We start from the raw sequence: 10,008 nt of genomic DNA, 5'->3' as shown, positions 1-10,008 counted from the left end.
TCTTCCTGGTTTGTTTAGAAGTCTTCCTTTCCAAGAAGCCAACTTAGTTGCCACTCTATCAAAAGTTTCAAGAAAGTCATCCTTCTTGGTTCGTCCATAACGTAGTTTGAATTCTAAGTATTTCTCTAATCTGTCTGTAAACTTGATTTCAGTAATGGACTCTAGAGACTCCTTAGTACTTCTACACACACCTTTTGAAGCAAATGCCCTTGATTTGTCCAGACTAATTTAAAGACCCGAAAACGAGCAAAAACTTTTCAAAAGGTTGCCAATAAAGTGAGCTTGTGATGGTTTAGCTTTTGCGAACAACAAAACGTTATCTATTGGTAACTGTGTGATAAATAAATTCCTGAAGAATAATAGCATTATCTATTGTTCCTCTTCCCGGGATGAAGCTACTCTGCAAAGGACCCACAATATCATTAAGCATGGGTCTCAAGCGATTCACAAGCCCTTTGGAAACTAACTTACACGTTACATTACACAAACTGATAGGTCTAAACTCTTTAAAAGTACGAGGGTTATCAACTTTAGGGATCAAAACCATAAGAGATTCAGTTACTTGAGGATCCATATATCCTTGATCAAAAGCCTTCCTCACGAATGCCCAAATGTCATCTCCAATATCCTCCCAAAACATCTTGAAGAAAATAGGTTGGAAACTATCTGGACCCGGAGCTTTGTAAGACTTCATACCCATGAGAGCATGGTAGACTTCATGTTTGGTGATGGTGGTCGTAAGCGTTCTTTTTTGATTGCAATTGAGAGAAGTGGAACTCATCGTCCTCGGAGGCCGAATCAAGACGTCTGTTGTACAAAAAAGACTTTTGAAAAAACAAAGGGCTTCTTGTCTGAGGATGTCAGTATCAGTACACCACTCACCAGAAGGAAGGTTAAGACCGTGGACTTTTTTCTCTTTCTACGGATAATTGCTTGAGCATGAAAGAAGGAAGTATTTTGACTCCCAAGACGAACCCACTTCTCTCTCGACTTCTGGTACCAAAGTGTCTCTTCTTGAAACAAAATATTCTCATATTCTTGAAGAAGTTTACGTTGCAAAATAAGAAGGGAAACTGAGTCCACGTATTCAAAAGAAAAGGGAATACGAGGCTAGACTTCGTGGAATACAACGTTCTTTGGAAATATCATTAAAATCAAGGATTCATCCTTCACATTCCTAAGAGCAGTTGAAATATTACCTTGATCCTTCTTCCATGCATTCTTAACAATGGTGGGATAATCCTCATGGGTACACCAAGCTGCTTGAAAACGAAATGGCCTGCCATCTCTAGTTGAAACAACATTACAACAACGTAATAAAATAGGGTTGTGATCAGATTGACGGCGAACTAGATGTTCTATAGTCGCCTCAGGTAATTGAAGTCTCCAATTCATGTCACTAATACCCCTATCTAACCTTCTTGAGACTAATCGACCTTCTCTATAATTAGCCTGCCAAGTAAATTGACTTGCAAAAAATTCCAAGTCAAGGAGATCACAGTCTGACATTACCTGAGAAAATTTAGAAGCTCTCGCATGAGAAAAGATTCCCCCATGTTGTTCTGAAGGGAGCAAAATATCATTAAAATCCCCAAGCAGCATCCAAGGAAGGGACACATGAGCACGTAGTTCGCGAAGATAGTTCCAAAGTCCTTCTCGAATTGAAATAATGGGACTAGCATAAACACCAGAAAAAAAAACCCATGATGCCGTGTTTCGAGTCACCTTAATTGTAATACATTGAGAAAAACATTCCACCATAGAGAAAGAGAAAGGAAAAGTGAGATTCCTCAGGGCCCACTAACCTCCCGCTTGGCCTTCTGCTTCAACAATTTCAACATTTTCATAACCTTCTCTATCCCAGAAACTCTTTGATTTCTCAAAGCGAGTATGAGTCTCGCTGAGAAAGATAAAATCCGGTTTAAAGCGGCTAAAAATCTCATGCATATGAGTATGACTTTTGCGATTTACAAAACCTCTAACATTCCGAGATAGGATAGAAAAATCTTTGAAACTCATCATCATAAACATTGATAAGAGAAAGAAATACACATACCCATCAAGATGGTAATGCTTCAGCCACCATTTCATCACAGACAACATCATCACCATTTGTTTCTCGCCCATCTCCATCATGAAGTATATTCATGTTATTGTCTTCCTTAAATGGATTGTTAGGATCTGGTGGCTCGGTATCTTCCAAAAATTGGAGCCTGTTTGGGCCAATAGCAACAGCTGGCATGGTAGTTTTGATGCCATGGGGAAGCTCATAAACTTTGGACGTATTTTGGCTTCGAGCATCCTGTTTAGCTATTGGGATCACCTTCCCCGACTTAGTTTGGCGGTCCTGCACAAGAAGAAATTGTCCTGGATAGTTTTTACTGTTTGGTCCCATAGAGATTGTGCGCGTAGAGACAGGTGCATCCTGTGTGTTCTTCTTTGAAATAACATCTTGTCGTGGCCTTTTCTTTCTATCCATGCTTCGCCTATTATTTTTGTCATGAGTTATGGAACTTGCACACCCATAACAAATTAAGCCCTCACTTTATCCCTTTCGGTCTCCTCATTAAGATTTAATATTTCATATTTATTTTGCATAGTATAATTACTCTTTGGATCAGATCCAGTCACGTGACTAGCATTAATAGCCTTTCCTAGATTAGGCTTGGAACTAGCCTTCTTTTTTGGTTTAGAAACTACCAACCACTCTCCATAATTTTCCTGTGACATTCCCTCACCTTGACTAATATTGTTTCCTTGAGTATCTCCACCAATAGTGCTTGGAGTTACACTACCAGTAGGATTCAAGTTTTCATTGTGATCATACTTTTGTACCGTCGTTTCAGATTCTAGTGGTGTTGCCGCCATTTCAACATTACCTTGTGTTTTATGTAGGCAATTACGTGAGACATGACCATAAAATCCACACCTATTGCAAAGCAAGTGCAATCCCTCATATTCAACATGAAACCATTTGTGTCTAAACCAAATTTTCCCAACCACAGGAAGGTTCAAATCAATCTCAACACATATGCGTGCAAACTTTCCTCAGGACGCTTCAATCGTACGAATGTCGACCTTAATTGGACTACCTATTGCTGCACCCAAAGCCATAAGCACGTTTTTAAGAATTCTTTGTGTTTGTAATATATTCTCAAAATTTTACTTAAAATTTAAAACAATTTGATATATGTGGTATAAAATATTTTATATTTAATTTAATTCCAGAACAATTTTCCCTGTGTGTTGCATGGGTATACACACTAGTGAATCTGAAAAACAAAAATTTACTTATAAATGTGACCGAAGGTTGTTAAAAAAAATAAAAAAATAATCAGTATGTCGCTTAGAAGTATCTCGTAGGGATTCAATTTACACTTCAACTTTACTTATTACAAGATTGTTTCTTTGGTGAGTTTTAACAAGTCCACAACATCGTGGTTTCAATATTTTCCTTTAAAATTTTCAATTGAATAGGAAACTCAAAAGATTTGAAAAACATGAACTCTAATTTGAGATTTTTTTTTGAAAGGACTAATTTAAGATTTATAATTTAATAAAAGTTTATTGAAATTATATTTTATTAAAATAAAATCAAAAAATGTAATTTGTTGTGTTGGAGTTGCGTGGCAACAACGGAGTTAAACAGAATGATCAAAACGTTGAAGTTTTTGAAACTTAAAAAAACCTAATATTGCAAAAGGAAAAACTTTAAAACCAATCTGAAAAAATAGATCAAAGTTAAGGACCCCAAAGGTTTTTACCTATTTAAATATTATTGTAACTAAAATATATAGTAATGTTGCAAAATAGTAATTCTTCATTGCTTATGAACTGATCTGGTTTACACATACACATGTCTTACATATATAGTAAAGTTGCACAAGTCTATCTCTTTCTTTATTTCGTATTGAGCTTGGCCACACTACTTGATATATATGCTTCAAACATATATAAATCAAAGCTTTGGAGGAAGATATTTCTTATTTAGTTGATGTCGTCTTTAGTAAAATATATAATAATAAAATTTATTTCAATGTATACAGCAACAAGATATGCTTCCCTCAATGTCAGTACATACTCCTATGTGAAACCCAATTTTGCGGCACAATGCGTCGCAATTAGCAAAGCTATCACAAATCGTAGGATAATCGCAGCTATCACCTGGTGTTGGTCCTGCCACAAAAATAAAATTCACATATTCAAAACGCATATTTAAGCTTTTTTTTTTATTTTTTTGAAGAATTAAGCTATACATTTATATTTATATAATGTTTACTACATTACAACAATGTAAAAGATTATATCAATTTTTTTCAGATCAAATATAATAAACTATTGAACTAATTAAGCAAATATTTTCCTAATTTTTTTTACAAAAACCGAAGTGCAAGAAAAAGAATCAGAACTTAAGGTTCAAAGTTCATATGTTTCTTACCTGAAGCTAGAACCAACGCAATGCATAAAATTCCCAAGAGACAGTACTGGGAAATGTGTTTTGCCATTTTTTTTTTTTTTGAAGATTTTATCTTAGAACTCTATTATCTTTTGTTCTCGCAATATGAATAATAACTTCAAGTTCATTATATAGTACTCATGATATGATTTTACCTTTGTATATTTTTTACTATCGTATTTATAAAAATCATTGATTTTATTTGTTTGTCGTTTTTAAGGTTTAAACTTTAATGTAATATTAATGATTATTTTGTCAATGATGCGCTTATTTATGTGTTGCAAAGAGTGATATAGCTTGAAATGATGAAAATGATTCTATAAAAAAGTTTTTATTGTATATCAAATCAAAGTAATAAAATTTTATTGGTTGTCTTGATATTTGTAAAATGTCATAAAATCACAACTAGTTAAAAATGAAAGGAGGGATTAGCAATTTTGAGAAATAAAACTAAGGAGAATTAGATAGAAAATGAGAATATATGGCACGCTTGGATATGTGATGGAAATAAGCAAAAGTAAATTTTTTTATAAATTATTTTTGGGTCATGCTAACATGTCTTACACATTCCCACAAAAAAAAAACATGTCTTACGCATTTTAAGAGAACATGTTAAGGATTCCACAAAAATTAAAGTAAATATTTATTGAGAAAAAGTAATTTAAAATTTTTGGAGAAATAAATTGACACTTTCTAATACAAAATTGTGAGTTATTTTACAAAATTATCCTTAATTAATAAATGGTACGGGAAAGATAAATTAAAGAATTAAAAGAAGAGTGAGTAATAAATAGTTTAGATGGTGTAATAGGAAAAGTGACAATTAGTGCTTCATTGGTATTGTAAATAGACATATAATTTGGGACAATTTTTCCCAAAGCAACATATAATTTAAGACGGAGAGAGTAAATATATGAGTAAATTACACTCCCCTCTTATGTTAAAATATTCACTGCCCTCCTCTCTTATTCAAAACATATTAGAAAACATTCTACTCCCTTACACTAGAAGAAGCTTGAATTACATTCTCCTTCCCTCTTATGTTAAAATCAACACTTTACTCCCTCAATATTTTTTTTTTAATTTCTAATAATCTAGCAAAACAATAATAACCTAACACACTTCGAAAAAAATAGTATTGCAAGTCTATTTTAATATAATCAAAATTTGAAAACATATTTTTTGCTATTTTTTATTCACAATTTCACTAACATATAGTTTTAAAACCCTATTATAAAACATAAAACAACCCAAAATAAAATTAAAATATGTGAAAAATTACAAAAGACAATATAATCTGGTAATTTAAAAGTTAATTTTATACTCTAAATTATAAAATTGATCATTTGTAGAAAAGAGAAATCATTTATTTATATCAAAATTTAGATATAGAAACACTCGTATGCTACACGGCTACTCAAGGAAATTCCCAAAAACTAGAGAAAGGGGATGGGAAAAAGGAAGAGACAATTTTTTGACTTACATGTAGAAGAAGTATCATCTATCTATCAATGCATGATATTATACTATTATTACACATGCAGTTTATTTTACGTATGGAAAAGTGACAATAACATTATTGCGTGCATCGTTTTCCTTTTTTTTTTTTGTCAAACATCTCAACTATAACGTCAAGAAAATAAGTGGCACATGACATACATTTGTTTTTTCATTAAAAAGTAAGAGGTAATTAATTGATATACGTTTCTTTTGTTAAACAACTAATAATGGAAGTTTGAAAGTAATGTGTAGAATTCCCTAGAGGTTTATTGTAAACATGAATTGAGTTGATTCACCGTCAGCTCTTATCATAAATTATTATGTGATTCGAGCAATTGAGTTGAACTAAGTTTATTGTAAGCATGAATTGAGTTGATTTCGAGTCACAAAATTGGTTTCTATCAAACACGAGTCAATTGTCGAGAATAACAATTCTTATTAGTTGAGTCGAGCTTAATTAATTTTCACTTATACTCCAACCTTAGGGATCGATACTTATATCAAATAAAAATGGTCTCTAAAAAAAAAAAACAAATAAAAATGGACTATATATTAGAAACACATTAGGCTCCCAAGCGGAAAAAAAATATAGTAAGATACTTGTTTTTGATTTTTGGACAACAACACTGTTGAAATTTGGGGCCTAACTCATCCTTACAAAACCGGCTTGTGAGGTGAGGAGTGCATCTATCCGATGTGGGACTTGGGTTTTTCCCAATACACCCCCCTCACGCCCAGCACTTCCCAATACACCCCCCTCACGCCCAGCACTCTTTGGGCTTGGTGCGTGAATAGGTAGGTGGCCCTTGAATTCGACAAGCTCTGATACCATGCGGTAGGTGGCCCTTGACCTTGAATTCGACAAGCTCTGATACCATTTCGACAAGCTCTGATACCATGTTACCATGTTGAAATTTGGGGCCTAACTCATCCTTACAAAACCGGCTTGTGAGGTGAGGAGTGCCTCCTCTTTATAAACTCTCATCAAGAGTCTCATCTATCTGATGTGGGACTTGGGTTTTTCCCAATAAACACAGATATTTGTTAGAAATTTTTTTTTTTTGAGAGAATTTGTTAGAAAATATTAGAAAGCAACTATTAATCTCTAATTTTTTTGAGACGATATTGATCTAAAATGTTAACTTCATGATTTTTTTTTTTTGTCCGAACATTAAACCAATGTAGGCACTGATTCAAGGTTCAAACACAACAACAACCAAACATTGTCTCATAAGTGGTGTCGGCATCAATGTTCAAACACAAAGACCACAATATTCTTTATTAGTTTTTTTTTTTTTTTAGATGGATTTAATAGACGATGAAGATGAAGATGTGAATATTTATATTTTCGGATATGATGTTGTTTTTGTTCGAGATGAATATTTTAGTTTCTATAAACAATATGGGTGCTGGATTTAATAAATATTGAGTTTCATTGAAGATTTTTTTTATTTTCTTGAAAGCAGTTTTGTTGAAAATGAACATTCTTGATTTCTAGATTTTAGTTAATGGAGGTATAACAAATAGTCTAATAAAAAAGCTCTTTTATAATATATAACACTCACTTTAATAAGACTTTTGTAAAAATATCTAATTTAGTGCTCCTTTTGTTCTTTTGTAAGTGCCATTTTATTGAAAATATGTTGTTTTCAAATTTTAATGTAGAATTTTTTGGAAAGAAAATTTTGGTGGTCCTCGTGAGCATAACTCAGTTGATATGGACAATGCATAAAATATGCAAGGCCCGGGGTTCAAACTCCGACCACCACCAAAAAAAAATTGTTGCTTTGGTAAAAAAAATCCCGACTATGTATTGACTTATATATACTCATAAGTTCCGACTATTAATTGTTGGAGCTTCAAAATGATAAGCGGATTATACAGAGACCTACTTTGAAGTTTTTGGGTAAGAAATTACTACTCCTTTGATAGCAAACAAAACTAACATATGAATTGGAAAAAAATGTTATTTTGATAAAATATTTTTTTTATTATAGTTAAAATAAAGTTAACGAAATAATAAAAATTCGGACCAAAATATTAATTTAGCTTATTTGAAGGGATGATTGTGTATATTTTGAAACATGAAAGGAGGAAGTTGTAATATCATTATCATTGAAGGGAGGGGTGAGTAATTTACTCATAAATAATTATGGGGATTATAAGAAAAATAAAAATAATTTCATCAAAAGTAACAAAATTGATTGGTTTATTGATATGTGTAAATAACATTAAAACAACAATAATCAACTTTTCCAAAATGTAGAACCTCTAGGTGGTGGTGTGATGAGCGGTGTGGCCCTACACACCACCTCGCCTCCAGATCGCCGTCGGCCACACCGTCGATGGTTTTGGAGGTACTAGATCTGTTTTGTTGTTCTTCCTCATGTTGTTTCGCTGCTCTTCCTTCTTTGTTCAACGTCCGACGTCGTTTTTCTTTTGGATCGAGCAAGGTGTAAGGTTATGGTGGATTCAGTGGTGGTTCCGATCTGATCTCCCTTGCTCGAGTTCGTCTTCGCGTTCCGATCTGCTCCAGATCTTTGTTATTTGTTTTTAGATTTGCTTTGCAGTCGCGGCTGCAGCTACGCCGGCGACCTCCACTGATTTTTGTCGTGATTTATGGCGGTGATGGGGTGTTGGTCTCCGTGGTGGTGAAGAGGTGGTGTCACGGTGTTTTGGGTGGTTTTGTGGTGGTGACGAGGTGGTGGTTCTGTGGGGGTGAAGAGGCGGTGACGTGCGGTGTTGTAGGTAATGTTGTGGTGGTTTTGTGATGGTAACATGGCGGTGAAAGGTAGATGTCTGGTGATGGTGACATGGTGGTTTAAGTGGTGTTTTTGTGGTGATTTTAAGGTGGTTATTGCTAGGTAGTGATGGTTCACAGGTGGGTCGGTGGTGGTGGTTTGTCGTGGATGTATGGGTGTGGTTTGGATGGTATCATGGTCGAAATTTTGGATTCGGATCTGAAGTCGGATTTCTTGGTGGACTGGAGCTGATCAAGAGGGGGTACAAGTGTTGTTTATATAGGGTTGTGGGTTTGTCAACGGTGTTATCACTATTTCAACAAGCTTTTGCTGTTGATTTTGGCTTACATGTTTATTGAGGTTGTGTGATGGCTATGGGCGTTGTGTGGTGGCTCACGAGATGGTCATAGTTGGTGCTGATTTTGTGTGGTTGTAGGGGGTGGTGGCGGTGGTTGATTTCAAGGGTCCACCGGTGGCAATTTTGGTGGTGGTGTATCCTTCTTTGATTTCATTTTGTCGTTGTTAGTAGGGGTTGATTTCTAGTGTGTTCTTGTTGGTGATTACTATTCTCTTCCAAGTGTGGTGGCAGATTTAGGTGGTTTTCGTATTGTTTGCATTGATTTCCGTGGCGGCTCTTTTGGTGGTTCGTGTGGTAGATTCGGAATATTTTTATGGGTGTTTGTGTTGGTTTTCGTGGTAGATTTCATGATGGTTGTGGCGTGATGGTGGTTTTTTTGGTGGCAGAATTGAATTGAATTGATTCGGTGGTAAGATGAGGTGATGGTGGTGGTTTTGGTATTGTAATTGCGACGGTGTTGTTCCTTACGAGTGTTGAGCTTGTGGTTGTTAGAAAAACATAGGTGTTTGGTTATTTTGTGTGTGGTGGTTGTTTCCTCTGTACTATTTTGCTATTTTACGAATCCTATTATAGCATTCCTTATGCTGGTTAGGATTTATTGTGATTTTAATAAATTCCATTTTAGCTTCTTCAAAAAAAAACATTAAAACAACAATTAAATATAGGCATTTTCTTTTGAAGCATAGTAAAATTATAGACTTAAAAAAATAGTAAAATTACAGACATGATTAACAACTTTGGAATATTAACGGTTGTAAATAAATTCTTAAGAAAAGCGACGAAGTTTAGAAGGATAGAGATAACATTAGGATTGGCTACAATCGATCATCTCATCTAAATGGTATAACTACAAACACTCTTGGCCACAATTATATCATAAATGAGGTAATGCTTTAAGTAGCATAGTTTCTTGTATTCATATCACCAGTGGCGGAGCCAGGATTTATATAGAG

General features: G+C 34.3%; 1 protein-coding gene and 1 long non-coding RNA gene across 2 annotated transcripts; both read right to left on the bottom strand.

Moving 5' to 3' along the window:
• Window positions 1-1,110: 1,110 nt before the first annotated feature.
• Window positions 1,111-1,947, bottom strand: LOC146938018 (uncharacterized). Its single transcript, XM_085749567.1, has 2 exons — window positions 1,806-1,947; window positions 1,111-1,652 (listed from the first exon to the last, which is right to left on the bottom strand). The coding sequence occupies exons 1-2, from the start codon at window positions 1,945-1,947 to the stop codon at window positions 1,111-1,113; spliced, it is 684 nt and encodes a 227-aa protein (XP_085605693.1).
• A 1,855-nt stretch (window positions 1,948-3,802) lies between these two features.
• On the bottom strand, window positions 3,803-4,573 carry LOC146938017 (uncharacterized). The gene is made up of 2 exons (XR_015031096.1): window positions 4,439-4,573; window positions 3,803-4,176 (listed from the first exon to the last, which is right to left on the bottom strand). It is a non-coding gene; the product is annotated as an uncharacterized LOC146938017 (long non-coding RNA).
• Between the last annotated feature and the right edge of the window lie 5,435 nt (window positions 4,574-10,008).

The sequence above is a fragment of the Medicago sativa genome, chromosome 3 (genome assembly GCF_051527215.1).
Source record: "Medicago sativa cultivar Bolivia chromosome 3, Bolivia_mono, whole genome shotgun sequence".
Lineage (NCBI taxonomy): Eukaryota > Viridiplantae > Streptophyta > Magnoliopsida > Fabales > Fabaceae > Medicago > Medicago sativa.
This window is presented reverse-complemented; position numbering and strand designations above follow the sequence as displayed.